The following is a 25,427-nucleotide window of genomic DNA, read 5'->3' as shown; positions in this document are numbered from 1 at the left end:
TTCTTAGAAAAAGTATTTAATTAGCATCATGAATTCCAAACAAAAAATAAATGTAATAAATAATATTTGGATTATTCAAGGTTGTGGTTAGTTTTAAAGACATCCCCCTACTCTCTCTACATTTACTGTAGAAAATGAAAAGCTAACTGTGCCAAAGACAGTTAAATATCCACTGAGATCTGTCACAGGAATCTGTTTTAATTCAGCTTTGCCCAAAGTGACCTGACAAAGTCTCTCTGGTAATACTTGTCTAACTGCATAAAATGATGCCAGTTAAAGTGATTTTTTGCAATTGGGTTTTTTCTTAGTGGTGACATTTGATGTTGAAAAGTTCTATGTTATACCTCTACCTCATATTTGACTACTGAGGTTCATTTTTGTTGTGTATCCTCTGATGTTTAGTAAGAGATGAGTTCAAGAGATTTTCCCACACCTGTCCCAGTCATAAGGCTTCTCTCCAGTGTGGATCCTGATGTTTGATAAGATCTGAACTTTTTTTTTCTTTCTTTCTTTTTGATGGGGGTGGGGGGCAGTTAAAGTGTGGAGTCCTACTGGACTGCCAGGGAATTCCTGATAAGATATGAACTTTGACTGAAGGCTTTCCTACATTATTTACCCTTAAAGAGCTTTCCCCTACAAGGAATCTTTGCTACACTTTAAGAGTTGAGCTAACGCTGAAAGCGTCCCCACAGTGGTCATACATACATAGCGTTTTGTTCCAGTATGGATTTTCCAATGTATAAGATTGAGCTTTTAAGTGAAGGCCTTCCCACATTTTAATATTTATGGATTTTCTCTCTAGCATGGGTTTTCTGGTAATTAAGTGCTGGCTTCCAAACGAAGGCCTTCCCCCACTCACTACATTCATAATGGTGCTTTCCATTGTGGGTTCTTTGGCGGGTGACCAGACTCGAAACACAATGAATCCTACAGTATTATACTCTTTACACCAATAAGTTTTCTCTTCAGTATGGATTCTGTGATGTTTAGCAAGGCTATCAGAGAACTTAAAGGCTTTGCCACATTCGTGACATAGATAAGGTCCCTGTCCAAAATGAATTTGCTTATGTTCAATGAGACTTGACCTCACAGAGAAGGCTTCTGACACTGAAGATATCCCCAAGGGTTCTCTGATGTCTAAGACCACTCCAGTGTCTGAAGGTTTTGCCACATTCTTTATTCTCATGAAACTCTTTTCAGGATGGCTTCTCTGTTGTTTATTGAGACTTGGGATTACACTGAAGGTCGTTCCTGGTTGAGGATCTATAGGGCTTTCTTTAAGTTTGGATGTGCTGGTGCTTGGTCAGGGTTGCTGGTGTACCAGGGTTTGTCTTATGAGGGAGGGATATTTTTGGTTTGGTGACTTCCACTCGCTTTACGAGTGGCTGCTTCTTTTATTACAGTTGAAGTTGGAAATTGTGCACAAGCTGAATGCAGAATTTCCCATGCCCACAGCATCGACAGGACTGAACTTCAGGGTGAATTCTCCCAGGTGTCTTAGGCCTCTTTATCGGAGTGATATTCTCCATGGCTTGAGGCAATGTAAGTTGTGCGTCCTCAAAGGAGCTCCTCTCTCACTTGGGTAAATTATTCAGAAGTCCATGAACTTGTCCAGTGTGGAGCCCCTGATGATGTTCCCACTTAGTCTTCTGAACATCTCCCTTGTTTGTTAGACTTCTTCTGGAAAACTCTGCTTTGAAACAGACTCCTTATTTAAGGCCAGGAGTCACCATCTGAAAGAACAGGTTGATCATGAAATTGGCATCTTTTCCCCAGAGGCAGAAAGAGGAAGTCAAATGTAACATACATGAGAGTAGCCTACAGAGAGAAACTACATAAAACACAACTCTTTATGTGTGAAAGTTCTAAGTAAGAATACATACTTGCTTTTCCATTACTTTCTGCTCTTATCTTTAGTAATTGCTTCCTTCTGCTTTCTTGGGTTTATTTTCCTGTGCTTTAAGTTCTCAAAAGGGATATTTAGAGCATTTTTTTTTCACCTTTGCTTCTTTTCTAAATATAGCATCTATACTTTTAAATGAAATAATTTACCCTAAGGAGCCTGAAAAAGTACCGGGAACAGAATAGGTCTAAATAAATGGAAGCTACTCATTATTAGTATCATCACTAATGTAAAGCAGGAGAAGTAAAACAGAAAGGACTGGTGAGGAGACTCATTTGTGCAAGAGCTCCAATGAACATAACAATATATAAAGTAGCAGATTAAAGAAGAGGTCATCACATAACAAAGCATTTTACTATCTATTTGGAGAGATGATAAAAACCTCAAAGCTGAAGGTGTATCAGAGAATATCTAGCCTGTCTCCTTATTTTTAAGGATGTAAAACTGAGGCCCAGCTAGGTGGCATTAGCCTAGGTAACAGGATTACTTAGAGGTAAAGATAGGTTGAGACCAAGGGCTCTTGAATTTCACCTTTAAAGTTTTTACCAGCATAACACACTGGCCCACTGTGGTGCATAAACAACCTTCAGATCAAAACTTTCATAATATAGCATAGTGGTTAAGAGAAAACATCGTCAAGTTGAACTTCTGGTTTCAATTCCTGGCTCTGCCATTTCCTAGCTGTCTCTGTTCCTCAATATTTTTAGCTGTAAAATGGGAATATAGTAGTATGTATCTCATTTCATTATTTTTTATTGAGAAAAATACACATGTAAGGTACTCAGAAAAAGCCCCAGCATAGGAAGCATTCCAAAAATATTGACCAATATGGTAGATCCACTATCTCAATGGTAAATTATATTACTTTTCTTAGTTATTCACTGTCCTCTTTGTAAGCTTTATTTTTCTCCACCCTATGGATAGTAAGCTTGGTGATTTGAACTGCTTTGACTAACGAAACGTAAGTGGAAATGACATATGCTCCTCCTGAACAGATGCTTTAAAAGCCATCATGTGGTCCTACGACTGTTTTTCTTTTGCCATAACAGCAGCATATTCAAGGTAGGAGCATTCTTCTAGCCTGGATTCTAGAGTGGTGAGAATGTGTTGCATTAGTCAGTTAACACAGGCAAAAATGAAAGTAACAGCCAAGCCTTTAATCACTTACTGCAATAGCATTAGCAAGAGGCCCAACAACAAAAAAGTGCTGGCTCCTGCAGTGTGTTATTCTTATCCATGCAATAGTGCCAGGCAGGGGTCAGGTGAATCAGCACAGGTGTGGGGACTGTGTCACTGCCAACACAGCACCAAACAAAAGGCTCCAGTCATTTTCTGGACCTGGAGGCCAGGGGAAGAAAGAGGGGAAAGGCTAGGATTGTAAAAGTACTAGTACTGAGAGTGGAGAAAAGTGTCTTGCCTTATCAGGGTGAGAGAATCTTGAAGAGTTACTCGGGCAAGACCCCCAGTAAAAAGGGCCCCAAAAGGAGGTGCCTGGGCTAAGAGTACAGATATGCCTAAAAGCATGGCTGGCCAGGCGGTCTGAGTCTTTGACTGCAACTCCCTTCAGAGACTGCATGCACTGGCTGTGCCTCAAAGCCTTGTGTAGGAGGGTAGCTTTACACCCATGAGGGATAAAGCCTTTGTAACTGCCTATGGTCAGGTCTGAAAAATCATACACATTGAAAACTTCCTTCTCCTCCCCCAGATGCACCATGATTTTCACATGTTATTCCCACTGTACCTTCCTTCATTCCTTTTCATGTGGCTGAAGAACTCATTCTTTCTTCAAGATTTCATCCTCCTTCAAAGCTTTTCCAACCTTCTCATAAGTACTTGTTACACTTACAATGAAAAGCATTCGGTATAAATCCAATGGCTTTATCACTGTAATTATTATTTTCTATCTACTCCTTTCTCCCTGTCCGCAAATAGACTGTAAGCCTCTGGAGAGTAGGGTGCTTTTTTCATTTATCTTTGTATTCCTAGTACCTGACACAAGGCCCAACCTAAAATAGATAATCATTAATACCTTAATCTGAGCTTATAAGGAATAACCATGTTACATATATCCTGATATCCTAACACTCAATTCTTCAGTAAATGAAATTTCTTTTTCCAGAATGTCTGTTCCTTCAAAGTTTTCAAAATACTCACCACTTACTGATTAGGAATCACAGTTGTGCTGGTCTGGGTGGGATATGGCATCACTTCAGTGCTGATCCCAGAAGGGTGTGCTCCACCCAGACGACTCTGCCTGCAAACCACCATCCTATGAACAAACCAAGACAGCTGGGCCCAAAGAGGTAAATACTGAAAACAATGGCGATAACAACATAGACAGGGGGTGACAGGGAAGTCTCTCCAGAGCAGAGCAGGGGGAAACCACAGTGTCCTTCAATTGCCAAAGACAGGAAAAAGTAGGGCAAAGAATTAACACTTTCAACCCAGCATAGCACAGTCCTGGTGCTTCTTTGAGGCCCTTCACTGCCTGTAAGTACGTGCCTTACTTTCTCTAACATGCCTCATGCCCTGATTGAGGTCCTATCTCCTCAATTTGAGCTGCAGAACCATGACATTCTCTACCTTCAGTCCCCATGTCCAGGCCTAAATTTACCTGAGTAGTGTGGTAAGCACCATCTCAATAACAGAGACTTCATGATGTGCTTTTTAACATGCGTTTGTGACCTCAGTGTTGGAGGGCACAAGTTAGCTTAGAGCTACCTGGAATCCAGTGTGCCTTATAGCTGACTTGCTTGAATTGCTGATGAGAATTCAGGGAAACTGTGCATCCTTTGCAACACAGAGTCTTACTCTGAAGTGAATACCACTTCAACTTCCCACAGAGTGTTCCCTCCTACTTGTCCACAGTGTGGACCAAAGCAATCTGCAATTTCTATCAATTTGGTGCTCACCTTGAACCTCGAATTACTAAGTTTCAGGGATCAAAAGGATTTCAGGCCCATTACCCAGGAGTAAGAAATCACTACTAAAATAGAAAAATAATAACAAAGTAATTTTAAAGTCCAGATTTCCTTTGAGTTTCATATGTGCAGAGAATACAGAGTTTGAGTTTTAGGCCTGGGGATAGTTAGGAAGTTAGGCTATAGTCTGGTGAACAGCTCTACTGGGATTTCCACAGATATAACAAAGACATTTCTCTAACTGAATTCATTAACTTTCTACCACCTCCCAAATCTGAGCTCTCCTGGTTGATTACAGATATCAAGTTTCACATAGTCACTCAAATAGATCGTTGTGTTTTTTTTTATTGGAGTATAGTTGCTTTACAATGTTGGGTTAGTTTCTGCTGTACAACGAAGTGAATCAGCTACATGTGTATATATATCCCCTCCTTCCCACCCCCACCCCATCCCACCCATCTAGGTCACCACAGAGCACCAAGCTGAGCTCCCTGCACTATACAGTAGGTTCCTACTAGCCATGTTTTACACCATGGCAGTGCACATATGTCAATCCCAATCTCCAAATTCATCCCCCCACCCCCGTGTCTACACCTCTGTTCTCTACGTCTGCATCTCTATTCTCAAACAGATCGTTGAAAGCCATCCTAAGACTAATGCCAACCCCAACTCAACAACAGTTCCCCAAGCTTGTTCCATTCTCATACCTCTGAGTCTTTGCATATGCCACATTACACTTTGAGAAACACTGAATGCAAGGGTCGGAAGCACCTGACACTCTTTTGAGAGGTTTTTGGTTTAGGAAGCTCAGTTAAGTTCTGGGGTTTATTGGATTATTAAGTCCAAAAGGCCTGGGGCTTATAATTAACCTTTTTAAAAAAATTAATCTATTTTTATGTATTTATTTGGCTGCGCTGGGTCTTGGCTGCAGCAAATGGGATCTTCGTTGCAGCATGCGGGATCTTTAGTTGGGCATTCGAACTCTTAGTTGCGGCATGTGGGATCTAGTTCCCTGACCAGGGATCGAACCTGGGCCACCTGTGTTGGGAATGCGGAGTCTTAGCCAGGCCTGGGGCTTTAACTAAGCAAGAATAACCTTAAAGAGGGAATTCCCTGGCGGTTCAGTGGTTAGGACACAGCCCCTTCACTGCAGAGGGCCCGAGTTTGATCCCTGGTTGGGGAACTAAGATCCTGCAAGCCGCATGGCATGGTCAAAAAAAAAAAAAAAAAAGAATAACTTTGAAACTTTGAAGAATTATCAGTTGGGATTCCTAGCCAAAAAGAGAGTATGCCTTCTGCCACGAGGTCACTAACTCATTTAACCGTCTCTAAGAGCATAGCAGTACATTAAAGCCAAAGAAATCAAGACCAATAGGTTAGTTATTTGCAGATTCAATGAGGACATGTAGTCCCTGTCTCACCAACCAACATTACTTCCAATTTCAAAATTTAATGTTTCACCTATAATACTGGTAGCAACAACAACAACAAAAGGCTTGCACACAAGAAAAGGAAAAATCATGTTTGAAATATTGAAGTTTGCTCTTACTAAACCATAACAAACTATATTATGGTATAATTTACCTTATGAGTAGTAAAACTGCATTCTCAGAAGTAGATGTGATCTTAGAGACTTAAGTCAATCATTACGATGATGGAGTCCTTTTTCATTGACTTCTCACTTCTTTGATATTCCAAGAAACGAAGTGTCAATTCAAACATTAACTTTTACCATACCCTTCCTTTGGTGACAACTTCTGACATTAAAAAAAAAAAAGGCCTTTGTAATATCTTCACCATGTAAGTCACTGATGACACTTTCCTTTGGCATGTATTTTCTGGTGTTTAGTAAGATTAGAGCTCCCACGGAATGCTTTCCCACACTCGTCACACTCGTACGGTTTCTCTCCAGTATGGATTCTCTGATGAAGAATAAGAGTTGAGATCTGGCTGAATGCTTTCCTGCATTCTCCACACTTATAGGGCTTTTCTCCAGAATGAATCCTCTGGTGATTAATAAGGGCTGAGTTCACATAGAAGGCCTTCCCACACTCCTTACACTCATATGGCTTCTCTCCTGTGTGGATTCTCTGATGTTTGATGAGGTCTGAGCTCACGCTGAAGGCTTTCCTACACTCATCACACTCATAAGGTTTCTCACCAGAGTGGATTCTCTGATGTTTGATGAGGTCTGAGCTCACACTAAATGCTCTGCCACATTCATTACATTCATAGGGTTTCTCTCCATTGTGGATTCTCTGATGTATAATTAGGTGCGCCCTCACACTGAATGCTTTCCTACACTCATTACAAGTATAGGGTTTCTCACCAGTGTGGATTCTTTCATGCACAGTGAGGGTTGAGCGCGCATTGAAGGCTTTTCCACAGTGATCACATTCATAGGGTTTCTCTCTGGTGTGGATTCTCCGATGTCAAACAAGGCTTGAGCTCTGGGCAAACTTCTTTCCACACTCACTGCATTTATACCATCTTTCTTCTTCAGGCTTGTCCACATGCCTTTCTAACTGGTCCTCATACTGAAAACGTTTTTCATTCTCAGGAATCTGTAAAGTATCCCTATCATATATGCTGGGGACCTTCGGGTGTGGGTCCATCCTTACAAAAATCTTCCCTTCAAAATTGACACCTTGTTCATACCTTTGGCCTTGATTCCTGAAATAAGAAGACCTTTCAAATGTAATTTATTCCCTGATGCTAAAGCAATATGATGTAATAAAGACTAAACTAGGACTCTCAAACATGTTCCACAAACCCAGGACACACCGATCACACGGTGGCCAGATCAAATGTTTTTCTTCAGTCTGTACCACCACAGAACTATTGGAATGAACACCTGACTCAAATAACTATTTAAGTCTACCCTTTATAAAGGTATTTAAAGCACAAAATCTGGGATATAAGTGAGTATATAAAATAATAGATAGTTTCTACTTAAGACTTTTTATCATATTTAATTAAATTGGGAAACAAGACAGGAGTTGCAGAGATTTGCAGATAACAGAGCAGATGAAGGAGCACAGGAACAGAGAAGGCAAAAAACCAGAAGTTCAACTGATAATGAATTAGTTTGGGAAAAATGACAATAACATTATCATTGTGTTTTATCACTCACACAAGTCCACACTATTTGGGTTGGAAGAGAGACATGGAGATAAAAGAAGCTCTGTCTACTGCTACCTCTACTATTGCTGCAGCTGATGTTGCTATGACAGACAGTATCTTAGCAACAGGGGTGCTTTGTCTTCTCTGGAACTGTGACAGAACAGACCCTTTATCTCTCCAAAGAAGGGTCCACTCCATCTTTATAATTCAGACCAATGTGTGGATAACTTGTTGGACTGCTCCCACTCTCTTATCCCCTGGGAACAAACTCAATTCTATCTCCAAACTTAATAAAACTTTTGCTTCAAACTCAAATTACACAAATTATCTCCCTCTGCCTTTTTCCATCTTACAAATTGTTTTATGTCTCAATAGTGATAAGTCAACACCCCCAAACCTCTAACCTCAGCATGATAATGAGAAAAACATCAAATTTCAATTGAGTAACATTCTACAAAGAAACCTTAAAGTACTCCTCAAAACTTTCAAAGTCATCAAAAACAAGGAAAGTCTGAGAAACTGTCACAGCCAAGAGGAGCATATGGAGACATGACAATTAAATGTAATATGGTATGCTGGATGGGATCCTGGACTAGAAAAAAGAACATTAGGTAAAAATTAAGGAAGCGTGAATAAAGTATGGACTTTAATAATAATAGGCAATAGTAACTCAATAGTTGTGATAAGTATTCTATATAATGTAAGATGCTAATAACAGGGGAAACTGGGGACTTCCCTGGTGATCCAGTGGTTAAGAATTCATGCTTTCAATGCAGTGGGCACAGGTTTGATCCCTGGTTGGGAAACTATGATTTTACATGCCACGTGGTGCAGCCAAAAAAAAAAAAAAGAAAGAAACTGGGTGTGGGGGATATAAGAACTCTCTGTACTACCTTCACAATTTTTCTGCTAATCCAAAATGCCCAGAGATCAGAAACTATTCTAAAAATTTTATTTAAAAATTTGTCTATGTCTTTGAATAGGTAATATACAATTCAAAAGTCAAAATGGTCTCAAAAGATATATAAAAAGAAGACTTGTTTCCACCCTGGTCCCCCCTCAGTTTGCCACCTCCATAGGTAATCAATTTTATTAGCTTCTTGTGTCTTTGCAATATTTCTTTATAGAAACGTACTTTTAAAGCCTCTGATTTCCTTAATCCAGTTTCGAGCCCCACAGATCAGTCACAGGTTTACTTTCATATGGGCACTATACTCTCCATGACTTACGAACTGTACCATTTCTAAGTGATGCTGTTCTATCCAGTTTCTCTGAACAGTAGCTCCTTGGCAACACTGAAAAAGGCTAACTCAGTGCACCGGTCACATGCAAATGAACGCTTGCCCAGAGTCCAGAAACATGGCTACCATGGAAGCATGTGGTGCAAGTCGCTTTGCCCTTAGCAAAACACAGAGAACGCCTAGTCCTACCCAAACCCCTTCTGGTCTGTAGCTTGCTCATACTTGAATTAGCCTTTCCTGTGGCTGCCTCAATGTGCCTTCTTTTCCCTAATATATTCCCCTCACAGACCCAAACTGCTGATACTGACTTTAGGCAACTACAAAGGATAATAAATACAGTATTTTTTCTGGATAAATTATCTTAAGGCTACAAATATGTATAAAGTTACCTTTCTGAGCTGTTATCAGATACCTTAAGATTTTTAATTCCAAAGAAAAGCTATCAAGAAGAGGGACATTTGCTTTCATCATTTAAACAGAAGAAAAAGGTTGGAGGCAGAGGGGAATGAGATATAGATACCAAAAGAAAGGAGTTTCCGTGAGTAGAGCATTCAGCTAAACTGATTTTTTCCTTTGAGGCAAAATGAAAATATTTCAAGAACAACTAAATAAAATTGCCAAGCGTCCGTCAGCTACTAAGGTTATCAGAACAAAGGAGAGCTGAGGGCACACGGCCAAGAGAAAAGAAAGTCTACTCCACCTCCCCACACCCGCCTGGAAATCGGCCCCGCCAGAAAAGCGATTGGGGAACTCGGGGGTCTCTGGGGGAGTCGGCAATGCCAGTGTGGCAACGGCCCAGAGGAGAAGGAGGAGGGAAAGGACAGAAAAAGAAACCGTGGGAAATGAGAAAGGAAAATATAGTAAAAGAGAAGGGAGGAGTGTGCAAAGAAGGCGGGGAAAGGGGAGAGGCGGCAGGGTGAGGGGAAGGAAAGGGTCGGGGCGCAAGGTAGAGGGGCAGGTGTGAGGCAACGAGGTGCGGCGCGTAGTAACCCTCTCTGCTGCTCTTCGCCCTACAGCTCACTCCAAACCCAAGGAGAATGACGCGAGAGGTCTCACCTGGAAAACCCTGATTTGATGAATAGACAGGTCGTCTGACGCCCGCACTGGCTCGGAGAGGTCGACTTCCGCGGAACCCCGCCCGAGGCACCTGGTGGTCCGCTCTGGGATCCTGGAGGCTTCCCTCTCAGTGGTTCATGAGCTGAGGCCCTGAAAGGAGCAAGAGTGGAAAGGATTCTATTTACACAGAAAAAGGCATTTTAGGCTTTTTAGCTCCTTTAATCCTGCAGGGCAGACGTTACAGTCATCCTCTCATATATAAGAAATCTAAGCAGATAAGTTTTCTGAGGTTGGACAACTAATAAAAGCTCCGAGATGGAATTTGAACCTAGATCTGTTACAGTCCCAACTCCTTCCATTTGCCTCCCAGCAGAACCAGCGAATGGTATCTCAAGGCTTAGGTCTTAGAAAGTAATCCCTATATTAATTTGTAAATTTAACACTATTCCAAAAAAATACGAACCTTTTAATAAGTAGATTTTAAAGTTCACATAGAAAACTAAACAAGCAAGACTCCGCCTGCGAAAACTGAAAAAGAAGGGCGATGAAGGGGCACTTGTCCTAAAGAATTTTAAACATATTATAAAGCCTCAATAATTAAACAGTGTGGCACTGGTGAAGGAGATAAACAAATGATTCAGAATAGAAGGTTCAGAAGTAGATGCAATCACAGGCAGAAATCTAGCATATAATAAAGGTAGCCAATCAGTAAGAAAAAGATAAATAGACTTTTTAATAAATGTATGCAGAGAACTGGGTAATCATCTGGAAAAATATTAAACTGGATTCTGACCTCACTCTGTACACTGGTAAATATTTCAAATAAATAGAAGTTGTAAATGTTATAAATGAAACCATACAAGTGCCAGAGGAAAACATGGGAGAAGTCTTTTATAACTTCAGAGTAGGAAGCCCTTTCTTTCTAATTAAGAACCAAAATCCAGAGGCCATAAATGAAAAGATTGATAAATTTGACCCTGCAAAGAATCCATACTCTGGCAAAGTAAAACAAAAAAACCCACTTAAGTCGAGTGAAAAACAAATAAAAAATGGAAAATATACTTACAACTTATAGCTCAGACAACAGACAGCAAAGGGAGAACTTCTGAATAATACAAATCATGGAATTGGCAGAGCTGAGCTGGATTCCCTATTGTTCCACCCTCATTTTGAACTTAACCAGATTGCTGAGCAGTCATAACCACACAGTTATGCTGATCTCATTAAACAGAAGTTTAAGAAAAAAAAAAAGTGTCGTCAGGTCCCTTATATCCAGAACCTTCAGAAAACTACAGAATGTCAAAGTTTAACACTTAACAACACTCCTGTAGGGAGAAGGGTCCCTGTAATTGATATTTCAATAGTGTATTCCTGGCTAGGAGCTGCAGAGACAGTGGTTCTCCTTCTGCTGCCAGAGCTGACATTTATTAATAGATCACTTCTTGACTGTGTGCAAGAAATGGGACCTAGAAAAAATTAAACACGTGAAATTATGGGGAATCACTGTATAAACAAATAAATCAGCAGAGCAGGCCAAGTCCCAGGAAGGTAAGGAGAGGAAAAAATAATTACAACAAATATCTAGATAGCACTTCTTTTGTACCAGGTAATGTTCATGTAATGTAAAAGGCAATTGCTTTTATCATCCTCATTTATAGACGAGGAAATGGAAGCACAGAGATTAAGTTATTTGGCTACTATCACAGTCTGACTTTAGACTTGCATACATAAAACGTAGGAAAAAAAAAAAAGAGAAGAATCATCACTAAGAGGCTGAAAGTTTTCAGATGACTTGATAATACCTCTCCTTTGCTGCCCTCTTGTCTAGGTTCATCCTACTCCCTCTTGAGGTCCTCCAGCTTAGTCACTTTCCCAAAGACCCTCTCACCTCTCCCCCCAATGCCACTCCCATTCCGAGACCTGGCATTCCTCATCAGAATAGTCAGGAACTGGACTCAGCCATTGTCAACCGAGCTGCTGGAGCCAGCTCAGAGCAGTTTTCCAGTAACAGAATCCTTGGAACCAGCAAAAGCAGGTCTTCTAAAAATGCATACATGCAGCTTTCTTGTTAATTGGAGAGTCTGCAATTCAGTAAGATTCCTCTTGAGGGCCTCCCTTTTCCGGAATACTTCTGTAAAAGAAACATAAATTTACTCAAAGAAAAAGCAGATTGCCACAGCTGTTACACTAATTACTGAGGGTAATGGGAGAAAAAAAAGAAAAAGAAAGAAAGCCATGTCAAATAAGGGGCTAACTTTCAAAGACGGGCTGTCAGATCACAAACTGGGATTAGCAGGCGTGGCCCTGTGCCACAGGAATCTCCTTGCCATTGCCTCGGAGCACTACTGGGAGAGGGCCTGGAGACGTGCGTCGGGAGAGAACAGCACCGCCGTTGCTGGTAGGCGGGTCTGCACACGTGTGGACGGAAAAGTTACTGCTAAAGGGGAAGGGCGATTATTTATTGCCAAGCTGAAATACAGAGGTGTATTCTGCATTCTAAAGGAAGTATGGGCACGAAACGCAGATGTGGAAGAGGAAACCTCTCCTAAATTTAGAGATCCTAATACTTCCACTCATTTGCAGTTTCTCCCTTTTGTTTGGAATGGCAAGCTGAGGGGTCTGGTGGGCATTGATTCCAAATGTACCAGGGGTACACGTTGTTAATGTGACTCAATAAATCTCTGAAGACCTCAGAAAGATAGGGGTTATAATCCCGAGAGAAGTAGTCCAAATGTGGACTCCAGCAGCACTAAATCGCGAGAAAAACCCTTCCCCGGGAGGTTGCATCTGGGCTTAGCGCCCACCGTCCCAGGACTGCCTCTCGGGGCTCATGCCAACGCTCCACCCGGTCCGACCAAGGAGAAGGAATCCGAGGGGTTGCAGCTGAGCAACGCCCACCATGCCACCGCCCAAACGCAGAGGACCCTACTACTACAGCCCGAGCAGCAACCTGGCCCGAGAGCTCCCCGCGAGCGGAAGTCCCTCTCAGCACTTCCGGGGCGGGGCCTAGCTTGTACCCAGGCAGGCAGTTGTGGGGTCTGGGCAATACTGTCATTCCTGGGAGCTCCTCTGCCCCGAGTCTTTGAAAGACTCCGAATTCCTGCCTCACCCGTCACGAAGGTGATTTTTTGCTTCCTGATTTTACCCAGGGTAGGATCACCCTTGAATATTGGAATTTAAAGACACTGCAGCTGGGAAAGGGCAACATCTCCAGTCTGGGCCCTACAGGATTCCTAAAACTGACCCACAGGTCCCTAAGAGCTCTGGTCTTCATTATTAGTATTCTGAAGCCAATGCTGCACATCCTATGTGCTTTCTCCAAGATTAGGAACCAGACCTGAGAGGGCAGGACTTTAAAAAGGGCGGCGGTACTGCAAAATCCCTTGGACTACTCAGTCGTTTATCAAAGAATTTAACTCAAGACACCAGTCAATATACTCGTTTGGACATACAAGCTGATGAAAGGAATAATTCCTAAAATGAAACACTACAAGTGGAGGCAATAAGTATGAATACATCCCATGGCACACTATGAAACAAGAACATAAAACAAGGGTCATGACTAGCCAAAAAAGAAATAGGCAAAGCCTCAGGAAGCCTGGATTCTAGTTTCGCCTGTACCACTAACTTAATGGGTGACCTGGTGCAAGCCACATGACCTCTCTGGACCTTCATTTACAGAATAACGGGCTGGAAAATGATCTCAAAAGTCACTTCCAGGGTTGAGAGTCCGCCTGACGACGCAGGGGACACGGGTTCGTGCCCCGGTCCGCGAAGATCCCACATGCCGCGGAGTGGATAGGCCCGTGAGCCACGGCCGCTAGGCCTGCGCGTCCGGAGCCTGTGCTCCGCAACGGGAGGGGCCACATCAGTGAGAGGCCCGCGTACCGCAAAAAAAAAAAAAAAAAAAAGTCACTTCCAAACCTAGCATTCTATAGACTGTATGAGTAAACACAACAGATCAACACAGTTATTTCTTTGCTGTATTACATAAACTGATTTTTCTAACTCTGGGATTGTTACTCTTTAAACCTGTTGAAGAAAGTACCATTGAGTTACAAAAGGAGACTAGTTTTTAAAAAGTCTTCTTTTACACTACTCAATTTCCTAATTAACTAAATTTCCTACTAATATTTCCCCCTACATGTGTTTCTTAAGTAGGATTAACAGAGTATGTTAAAAACTTTTTAAGTGGGGATGTGTTTTAATACTTGGCAAACTTTGACAACGTTCTGGCTTGGGGTTTCCTTGGGAAGTTGACAGTTATTCCTGTCTAGTGGCTGTCCAAGGGACTGTCGAGGCTCATGTGTTGTCCCCAAAGCTAAATCTTTGGTAAGTTGCAGGCCCCCTGCTAAAGAGATAGGCCCCAGTGTTTTACCTTGTATTTTATGTAATGAACCAAGATATAGAAGGCTAAAACTAGACTTGTACTCCTACAACATCTTCCACTTGGTATAAAGGATGGAGGCAGATTTGATGCTGAAAGCAATCTTAAAACATACAGGTATGTTGCTGTAAACTCCAAACGTTAAGGCTTTTTCTAATCTTACAAACTACAAAATATATAAACATTTAGGATTCTCATAAAGCTTGGCATAGCTAATTTTTCTAATTGTAAAAAAAATCTAGTATTTCGTCTCTCTTCTTTTTCCTATTTACCTTAAATATATCTAGACCAGGGTTTCTCAACCTTGGCACTATTAAACATACAGAGCTTGATAATTCTTTTGTTGTGGGGGTTGTCCTGTGCACGCAGGATGTTTAGCAACATCTCCAGCCTTAACACTAGATGCCAGTGGTATCCCAGCCATCCACTAGAGGTACAACCGAAATTGTCTCCAGACGTTGCCAGGTTTCTCCAGTTGAGAACCACCAGTCTAACTTGAGATACAAAAGCCGATTCTCAAGCACTTTTGCAACGATAAACAGTAATCTTTAGAGTTTCCTATTTTCTTTCTTAATCAATAAATAACTCTGACCAAACAAATAGAAAGCTTCACATTTCAACTTTTCACACATACCCTCCTAAAGTTGAATTTTTTGGTCTTTAGTCTTAGGTACAGGCAGTTATTGATGTACAATGGAAATGGGTCTGTGCACAAAATAAGAAGAGGCATATATCCTCAAAAGCAGTGTAAAATTTTCTGTATATAAAAAAATAATCCACACAATAATTCGACAAGCATTTATTAAACGCCTACTATGTGCTCAGCACTGTACTAGGCACTAAGGGGTGCAAAGATACAAATGTAAAAGTTATTATTCCTGCCCTCAAGGAGCTTACAATTTAACTTGGGAAATAAATACAAATGTGAAACTACAATACAGAATGCTAGAAAATAATTACATAACAACATATTAGTAACTGCATGGACCATAGTAAAAACTCAAAAGGATCAGTGCTGAGGCAGCACAGAATAAGGGAGGTCTCAGTGTGAGATGAAATCGTCAGGGAGAGCTCATTCAGAAGACGTAATGGAAGCTAGGCTTTGAAGGGAGTAATGAACATGAGCTGGGGCCAAAGAGAAATCTAAGCAAAAGGAACAGCATGAGAAAGGCACAGAGGCAAGGGCTTATAAGACAACAGTGGAAGGTCACAGGAAGTTTAACCATGATAAATCAAGGTGAATATGCTAGAGAGTAATGAAGCTGAGGCAGATTAAGTATGGAGGGCAAGGTAATGGAGAGCTTTGAACATCATTGCTCTGATAGGAATTATTTGCTGGGTGTTCTTGAGTGAAAATGAGATATCATGAAAATGGAGTTTGAGGAGGACCATCTTGGAAGCATACAAGGTGGGGATCTTGGGAGTAAGTAAACTGAAAAGAAAGAATTACAATAACCTGGGCCTCAGATGATATGGATCTGCAGAGAAGGATATGAAGGGATAGCAGAAACGTAAAAAAGTCCAGCCTCAAGGAGAAAACTGACTAAGAATTGGTACAACTTAGCAAGACTTTGGACATGAACGATGGAGACCAGAAAAAGACTAAAAGACCACTCTAAGATTGGGATAAGAAATATGAAGGGTAGTGAGTCTGTTCAGGGTAAAGATGTTAAGCAAAGATGCCTATTTAAAAGGAAAACAGGGGTTGGGGACAGAGTGATGAGTTCTGTTTTCAAATACCAAGTTGTATAGGTACCTGTGGAAAAGTTCACAGGTACCTATAGTACCTGTGGGAGACAACCCACAGGGCAGGAAATATTAAGTTACTCAAATATAAGAAGGTAAGTGTAAACAATCACAATGGTTAAACAGGAGTATAGAAAAAATAGTGAATAAAATTAAGACATGGAGATTTTCTCAGTGGAGAGGAAGAAAAGACCAACAAAGAAAAGCTAAAAGTGAAGAAACTGACCAAAAAGGATCCCACAAGTCAAAGGAGAATCCCTGAGATGCAGGGGAAATTCCCAAGTATGAAATATAGATCTAGAAGGACAAGAACTAAAAAAAGGCATTAATATTTATCCACTGATGATTCTGAGGATATTTCAGTGGAATACAAAAGCCAACAAGGAGAAGTTTTAAGAATAGATTAATGAGGAAACGGGGTTTAATAATGGATGACATGTTTGAGAAACCATGAATGACAGAAGAATAAAATGGGAGTTGGAAATGAGCAGTAAATTTGAAGCTTTTACACATTTTATGCTGTAGATGAACTTACTGGTGTCATCCTGACTGTCCATCTGCCTGGCCTAGGGCATGGATATTTCATTTCCCTCCACAATGCTACTTTCCCTGGGGCAGTTCAGAGAGAAATGTACTTGAATCTATAAGTTACTGCTTTGTCCTCCCAGTTTTTAAAAATGTTTTACTTCTTTAAACATGTTTTCCTTGCAGAATTTAGCTTTCTAGTACTACAAAGCATCAAAAGTATCAACATTTAAAGATGATATAATTATAAACCAAAATGGCATTTTCAACCAATTTTCCAGTAACTGTATGGATTTGCACCATAGTGCACATTTCCTCCCTCAGTAACCAGGAATACATAATTTTTTATTTTTTTTTTTTTTGCGGTACGCGGGCCTCTCACTGTTGTGGCCTCTCCCGTTGCACAGCACAGGCTCCAGACACACAGGCTCAGCTGCCATGGCTCACGGGCCCAGCCGCTCCGCGGCATGTGGGATCTTCCCGGACTGGGGCACGAATCCGTGTCCCCTGCATCGGCAGGCGGACTCTCAACCACTGCGCCACCAGGGAAGCCCAGGAATACATAATTTTTAAATGGCTGGCCAGGGTTAGGGTGTTCATTAGAGACACAGCAGACCAGCTGTCAGGAGCACAGGCTTGAGAATCAGACTATGTAGGTTAGAATCCCTGCTCTATCACTTACTAGTTGTGATCTTGATCAACTCATTCAGCTCTCTAAGCCTCAGTTTCCTCATCCATACAGTGGAGTATACAATATCTACCATAAGCATAAGAAATATGTAACACTGGGTTTGGCACATAGTGAGTGCTCAATAAATGTCAGCTATTATTATCTAGAGCCTCGGAACCAAGAGTAAAACTAACTGTTCACATATGGGAATCAATCACTGCATTCTAGCACTGCCACCTTACTCAATGGAGAAAATCTTTGAAACCTAAGATGTCTCTACTAGGACTATGCTGGATCGCAACAGTTACGGAAGAACCACTTTATTACACCAGGTCCTAAAATGAAAAGCTGAGGATGGGAGAAGAAAGTACTGGTGAACAGTTCATTTCAGATTAAGAGCATAAAAACAGAATATGCAGGATAAAGGAACTTAGTGCATGTCACTCATAGTTAGGAGCAAAATAAGGTCATACAGAGTGATCAACAATATTCTAATGCTAAGAGTGAAAACAGGAGACCAAGAATGGGCTTCTACTTATGCCCCCAAAGAAACAATAGCCTTTTTCTACTGTCTTATACTACTTGGCTATCTCTATACGTGTGCTGAATCAGCCTTGGTATATATCGTTCTTTCAAGTCATATTCTTTTCTCACATGCATCCCAGTAAAATAGTAATCTTTCTGGTCATATTTTCTTTAAATTTCTGCCAGATATTAGTAATTCTGAGATTTAAGTCTGGCTACACATTACTCTGAGTAGAGATGTTAACTGGTACATCTACAGTCATTTCAATATGGTACTCTGCTGAGAGCTTTCATTGGAATAGGAGACAACTGTTCCCCTAAACTATCAATACATGGGAGGAGTGTGTGTATACATGCACATGCACACACACACATACTCTCCCTCTGACAATGTACTCATCCTATGTAATATCTGTACACAGGTAGCATTTGCCTCAGGTAGAATTAGTATCTTAAGGACAATAAGGCACAACTAAAGTGGAGAGCAAGGATCTAGAGACAACTAGATTTATTTCTGGTTTCTTGTAATTTCAAGTACCAGGGAATTAGGAATAGTAATCTATAGGCCAAAAAGAGGGAGAGGGAGGAGGGAGGAGGGAGGGGGGAGGGGGGAGGGGGGAGGAGGGAGGAGGGAGGGGGGAGGAGGGAAGATAAGAAAATAAAGGATACTGAAAAGCATTGTTTTGAAGAAGTTAACCAAGGAAACCAGGATGACGAATGACAAGTGGGTACCAATGGTTCAATGAAATAGATGTAGATAACCTTGATGTTATTAGTGGTCAATATGGGCCATACTGGGGTAGGGAAGGGATGTTATAGGGAAGGAATTTACGATCCAAAAGGTGGACCTCTATGATACCTGATTTTATAACTGATTTTTGAAAACATCAATCATAAAACAACATGATTAGAAAGTGCTGTCCCTGTTCATGATAGTCGCAGTGTGAAATTTCATAATTTCTCTTGGAATTTTCATCACAATGTGTATCATTTTCTTCTGGATAGGATTAATGGAATTAATTCCAATTCTGACAGCTGATTTTGGAAACAGCCAAAAGTTATTCAATTCCAAATATGGTGAATAAGTGAGTAATCAAGTGGTCAAAAATGAGATGAAATTCAAGAGTAATAGAGTTTTCCTGTATGGTCTATTAAATGGGAACCTTGAGAATGTTCCAAATATCTAGAGGAGTGGTAGCACTTGGAATAATAGCACTACTGGAATAGCTAGAACTGCCCTATTTAAAGGACAACCCATATTTGGATTCTTCTGGAAGTTGTAGGTGTTACTTTAAACCAGCCTCATTACTTTATACAATATCCCCTGGTATACTGAAAGCTTCAAAGATGAAATATAGTGCTTGGTGATGATGAGTTTAATACTGTGTCTTTGCTGGATTACAGATGGAGTGCACCAGAATTCAGAAGAATGAGGAACTGTGAGGTGAAGTATTCAACTGATTACCGCTGTAGATATGGCAAGAAAGAGATGAAGAATGAGGGAGGTGCTGAGGCCATCTAAGGAGGTGGGTCCAGGGTAAAGACAAGAGTGTAGACCATCTAGTCAGGGGGTTTGTGCAGACCCCTGAGAGAGTGGTACCGTAATGGGCCAAAAGAGATGAGTATACATTCTTTGTAAGGATTTTTATGTCTTCTTCAAGCACCTGTCTCCTTTTTTTTCCCCATGTGATGCCTTAACGAGGATAGTGTAAACACCTATTTGTACCACAGTGTACAGTGGGAAGGTGGAAAGCAGAGTCAGAAGTCACCAAAAGGCACAACCATCCAAGCTCAAGAGCAGCGGGGCTGAGTCTCCACTCACCTCTTTCTCTGCATCATTCCCACAACCATCACTAATGCGTCCACTTCCTCGCTGACACAGGTACTGGGACTGGGAGTGGTGAAGGATACGTATGGATGCTCAATGACTCAGTGGAGTCAGTGAAGGTGATATATGAAGAAAAATGCTGGAGTGCTGTTAAAAATATAGCATTCTGAGTTTGCATGGGAATATGGATTTCCACTATCAGGAGCATTAGAATAAAATAAAATGCACACTTAAGCATAAATACATGAGATGTCTGTAAAAATTTCCCTAGAACTAGGATCTTAGAAAGCTAAATATAAGTCTCACACAGAGGCTGCTTCAAACTCTAAAGCAGCTTCTTAGGTCAGATTAGGAGCACAAGTGCACCTTTAGGGGAATAAATGGGAGAAGGGATCACAGATGGGAAGAAACAGAGGAACTAGGAGGAGTAGCCTCTCTCAAACCTATAGCTACTCACCAAAAAGACAAAGTTAAGTGCCTCAAGCCGTGACGAGCAACTTGCTCTAATGCTATTTTAAGCTTCTAAAGGATACCTTAGGCCATCAGGAGCTCCACTCCATCAGACACCTCCCAAGATAGTCAAGCTAATCAACCTGCATCAAGGCACTGTGCCCAAACTACTGAAGAGCTATTCTAACTTTGTCACCACTATCAATTCTGACCCTAGATAAGGTTGTAATGATGCTGAACTTTCTGCCTTTTTGTTACACTGAAAGACCTCTCACTAGCACATGGTTCCTCTAATGCTGAATAATGCCCAATCTATGACTAAAGTTTTTTCCTAAACTCCCGTAGATTCAGACTTTTCTCCACTGTGGATTCTCTGATGTCGAATGAGACTTGACCTCTGAATAAAGGCTTTCCCACACTCATTACATTGATAGGGCTTCTCCCCTGTGTGAATTCTCAGATGCTGAATGAGGCCAGTGTTCCCATTGAAAGCTTTCCCACATTCTTTACATTTATAGGGTCTTTCTCCAGTGTGGATTCTCTGATGTTCAATAAGGCCTGACTTTTGACTGAAGGCCCTCCCACACTCATTGCATTTGTAGGGTTTCTCCCCAGTGTGGCTTCTCTGATGGCCAATAAGATGTGAACTCCGCCTGAAGGTTTTCCCACACTCATCACACTCATAGGGCTTCTCCCCAGTGTGGATTCTCTGATGTCCGATGAGGTGTGAGCTATGACTGAAAGCTTTCCCACACTCATTACATTCATAGGGTCTCTCCCCACTGTGGATTCTCTGGTGCAGAATAAGGCCCGCACTCTGACTGAAAGCCTTCCCACACTGATTGCACTGATACGGCTTCTCCCCAGTATGGATTCTCTGGTGCAGGATCAGGCCTGTGTTTTGACTGAAGGCTTTACCACACTCCTTACAGTGGTAGCGTTTTACTTTGTTGTGGATATCCTGATGGGAAAGAAGGGCTGACCTGTAACTGAAGGCTTTACCACACACATTACACTGATAGGGTTTCTCCCCAGTGTGGATTCTCCAGTGGCGAACAAGACCTGAACTCTGAGCAAAGCTCTTCCCACATTCATCACATTTATGTCGTCTCTCTTGGGTGGGATTTCCCCGCTGCCTCTCTAATGTGCCCAGAAGGTCTCGGGCTTCTCCATGCTCAAGACCCCCGATAACATCCCCGTTGCATTTGGCAGCTGTCTCTCCATGTGGTTGGATTCCAGTAGATATTACCTGTTTTGAAGCTAATTCCCTGTTCTCATTCCTGGTCTCACCACCTGGAATAAAAATGTAATAAACATCAAGCCAACGTCACTTCCTATACTCTATGTTAGGAGAAAGAAATCAAAGATGGGGGAAAGGAATATACACTTGGAACAGCTACAAGTAAACGCAAAGCTCCCACCTGTCTCTGAAATGCCTTTGTTAATATGGGGAGAAAGGAGCAGGGTCAAACAGAAGTACCACACACCAACTGGGGAAGAACTGCCATCAAAAAATAGGGTTGATGGGGCTTCCCTGGTGGCGCAGTGGTTGAGAGTTCACCTGCCGATGCAGGGGACACGGGTTCGTGCCCCGGTCCGGGAGGATCCCACGTGCCGCAGAGCGGCTGGGCCCGTGAGCCATGGCCGTTGAGCCTGCGCGTCCGGAGCCTGTGCTCCACAATGGGAGAGGCCACAACAGTGAGAGGCCCGCATACCGCAAAAAAAAAAAAAAAAAAAAATAGGGTTGATGGAAGGAGGACTGAAGTAGAGAAGGGATCAACTGCGGAGAAGTGGAAGTTAGGGAGTGGGAAGGAATATGGAACTACGAAAAGACCTAATGAGTGGAAAAGGAATGAAAAAGTCCCAGTCATTAAAAGGGAGGAGCACAATAGGTCTAAGTGAGAGAATCTATGTGAACTCAGAGAGCACTAAAAGATTTCAATTTCCAACTGGCAAAGAGACCAATACCCAGTTACAAACTGTAAGGTAAGTCCTAGATTAGAGAATAAAAGTGCCCTTTTATTTTTTTAAATTTATTTATTTATCCTGGTTATTTTATTTCTATTTATTTTTTTAGTTGAAGTATAGTTGGTTTACAATATCGTGTTAGTTTTGGGTGTACAGTAAAGTGATTCAGTTACACATATATATGTGTATATATCTTTATTCTTTTTTAAAATTCTTTTCCATTATAGGTTATTATAAGATATTGAATATAATAGTTGCTGTGCTATACAGTAAATCCTTGTTGTTTATCAATTTTATATATGGTAGTGTGTATCTTAATCCCATACTCCTAATTTATCCCTCTCCCCACCTTCCCCTTTGGTAACCATAAGTTTGTTTTCTGTGTCTGTGAGTCTATTTCTGTTTTGTAAATAAGTTCATTTGTACTATATTTTAGATTCCACTATTTTTTAGATTCTCTGTCTGACTTACTTCACTTAGTATGATAATCTCTAGGTCCATCCATGTTGCTGCAAATGGCATTATTTCATTCTTTTTTATGGCCTAGTAATATTCCATTGTATTGAGATATATATATATATACACACACACCACATCGTCTTTATCCATTCATCTGCTGATGGACACTTAGGTTGCTTCCATGTCTTGGCTATTGTAAATAGTGCTGCTATGAACATTGGGGTGCATGTATCTTTTCAAATTACAGCTTCTGTCTTTTCCAGATACACACCCAGGAGTGGGATTGCTGGATCATATGGTAACTCTATTTTTAGTTTTTTAAGGAACCTCCATGCTGTTTTCCATAGTGGCTGCAAAAGTTCCTTTTAGAACTCCAGAAGTCTCAATATTTTATCTTTCTGTTGTATCCTGAGTTTAAACTCAACTATGTCTTTCAGAAAGCTCAAAGCTACTGTACACATAAACAAACACAAAACTGTAAATGATAATAATAACCAGAGCTTTCCTTACCCAGGGAGAACATGTTTCTGTAATTCTCTGGCCTGTTATCTCTACTCAGATCCTTCTGTGATGAATCAAGAAGCCATTCCTCTCGAATTAGGGACACAGCCATGTCTTCAATCTTCTCCAAAGTCTGAAACAAAACAAGATGCCCATCTGGGACTGGGACTGTTCCACAGTTCAAACCCAGAGTGTCAGAGAGATCCACCAGGGTTGGAGTGGATCAAGAGGTGGGAATGTACTGTGTAAAGGGATCTGCATAGCTAGCAGGAAAGAACAGGAAAATGCACCAGATTCATTGGGGGAAAATCAAGGATCAACCTGTCTCTATGCAGAAGAACATGGGGCAAGTTCTTAATGGAGCTATGGGGTTTCAGTGAGGAGCACAACTCACCTGGAACCCTGCTGTAAGAAGTGTAGTTCTCATCTCCTGGTCTCGAGGACTTCCTTTCTGGGAAGGAGTAGGACTCTGTGAAGCAGATATGGCTGCGAGAGGAGAAAGGAGCTATGAATGAGACCAGCCTTGTCCTGTGGTTATAGGAACCAGCACTAACACATTCCAAAATTATTTGTATTTCAGCCGATATGCATGCCAGAGATTTTGAATATGAAATGCTGTTAATCTTGGACTCTGGGTTCATACCTATGGTTGCTCACAAAACATCTGCACTTTGATGTCCCACTCAGCCTGAAGTTACATGTCAAAAATAGAAAGTGTACTGGTTTCCTAACAGGAAGTGCATTACAACTTCTTCTCTACCACCAAAGCTATATTCCATCCTTGTGCTTGTACACAGTATTTCTTTAGTTCCTGATCTCTTGCCAAGCTGAATATGAGAACCAATCTATTTCTACTAACTCTACTACTTTTTTGAAATGTCTACCATGACTGCCAGCATCTGCTTCCTATAGAAACCAGACAGGGTAATATCAAAATAAACATAGACTACTGTGTCTTGGGCAACAGGCATTAGAATTTTACATAAGGATTGTACTATTAACTGAAAATGTTTCTAAACTTCGTTAGAAATATTAAAAATCCACTAATTTAGAACAAATTACTATAAACCACACAAATGAAAAAATAAGAAATTCAGGGCAAGTATGAGATGAGACTAGAACACCTTATCTTGTTCTGTAAGAAAATTCTCAAAAAATGATGGAGAAATGTCAATAGGACACAGGAGCCAGACTGAAGAGGCCTCCTCTGGCCAACTCTGAGACAATTTAAGCATCAAAATAAAGATAGTAACAGAACATTTCTGGAAATAAAATACTAATTTATGAGTCCACATTGATAAATAAAAAATGAATAAATAAAATAAAATGGGGGAAGGAGAGAACACTCTCCATTACAATAAATAAATAAATGTAGAAGAAATGACAGAGTTAGAAAATAATCACTTTAGTAATCACTGATTCAGTCAAGAAGCATCAATAAATACTAAAACTAGTGTTTCAGCAACAAAAGTTTCATGAGGACCAGGATATTTACATAGACTCAAGAGTATCTCCCCACAAATTACTTATTAACTACAAAGGGAAAAACAGTAACAAAAACCTAGCAAGAATAACCTTAACCAAGTCATCAAAGATAACATTACCAATAACAGGCAAATTCCTGTTGTATTCCTGAGGACAACATCACTTCTGGGATGTTCATGCCAAATATATACAACTCGAATCTACATATGAGGAAACATCACACAAACTCAAATTGTTGTCATTCTACAAAATAACTGACTTGTACTCTTCAAAAATGTCAAGATCGTGAAAGGCAAAGGAAGGGTGAGGAACTACTCCAAGTTAAAGGAGACTAAAGAGACAGGACAGCTAATTGCAAAGTGGGATCTTGGACTAGACTCTGGAAGAACATTATTGGGACAACCAGCAAAAACTGAATATGAACTGTGGACTAGATTAGTATTGCATCAGTGTTAAATTTCCTAATTGTGGGGGCTTCCCTGGTGGCGCAGTGGTTGAGAGTCCGTCTGCCAATGTGGGGGACACGGGTTCATGCCCCGGTTCGGGAGGATCTCACATTGCCACGGAGCGGCTGGGCCCGTGAGCCATGGCCGCTGAGCCTGCGCGTCCGGAGCCTGTGCTTTGCAACGGGAGAGGCCA

General features: G+C 41.1%; 1 protein-coding gene across 1 annotated transcript in view; it reads right to left on the bottom strand.

Annotated features, from left to right (window-relative positions):
* Positions 1 to 25,427, bottom strand: part of ZKSCAN8 (zinc finger with KRAB and SCAN domains 8) — a 34,441-nt gene continuing 9,014 nt past the window's right edge. The window contains 7 exon segments of the mRNA XM_067752321.1: positions 1 to 1,733; positions 4,058 to 4,172; positions 6,409 to 7,379; positions 8,345 to 8,351; positions 20,729 to 21,668; positions 23,313 to 23,436; positions 23,698 to 23,789. Of these exon segments, the coding sequence (XP_067608422.1) occupies positions 6,630 to 7,379; positions 8,345 to 8,351; positions 20,729 to 21,668; positions 23,313 to 23,436; positions 23,698 to 23,789 (1,913 nt within the window). The 3' untranslated portion in view covers positions 1 to 1,733; positions 4,058 to 4,172; positions 6,409 to 6,629.

The sequence above is a fragment of the Pseudorca crassidens genome, chromosome 10, assembly GCF_039906515.1.
Source record: "Pseudorca crassidens isolate mPseCra1 chromosome 10, mPseCra1.hap1, whole genome shotgun sequence".
In the NCBI taxonomy this organism is placed as follows: Eukaryota; Metazoa; Chordata; class Mammalia; order Artiodactyla; family Delphinidae; genus Pseudorca; species Pseudorca crassidens.
This window is presented reverse-complemented; position numbering and strand designations above follow the sequence as displayed.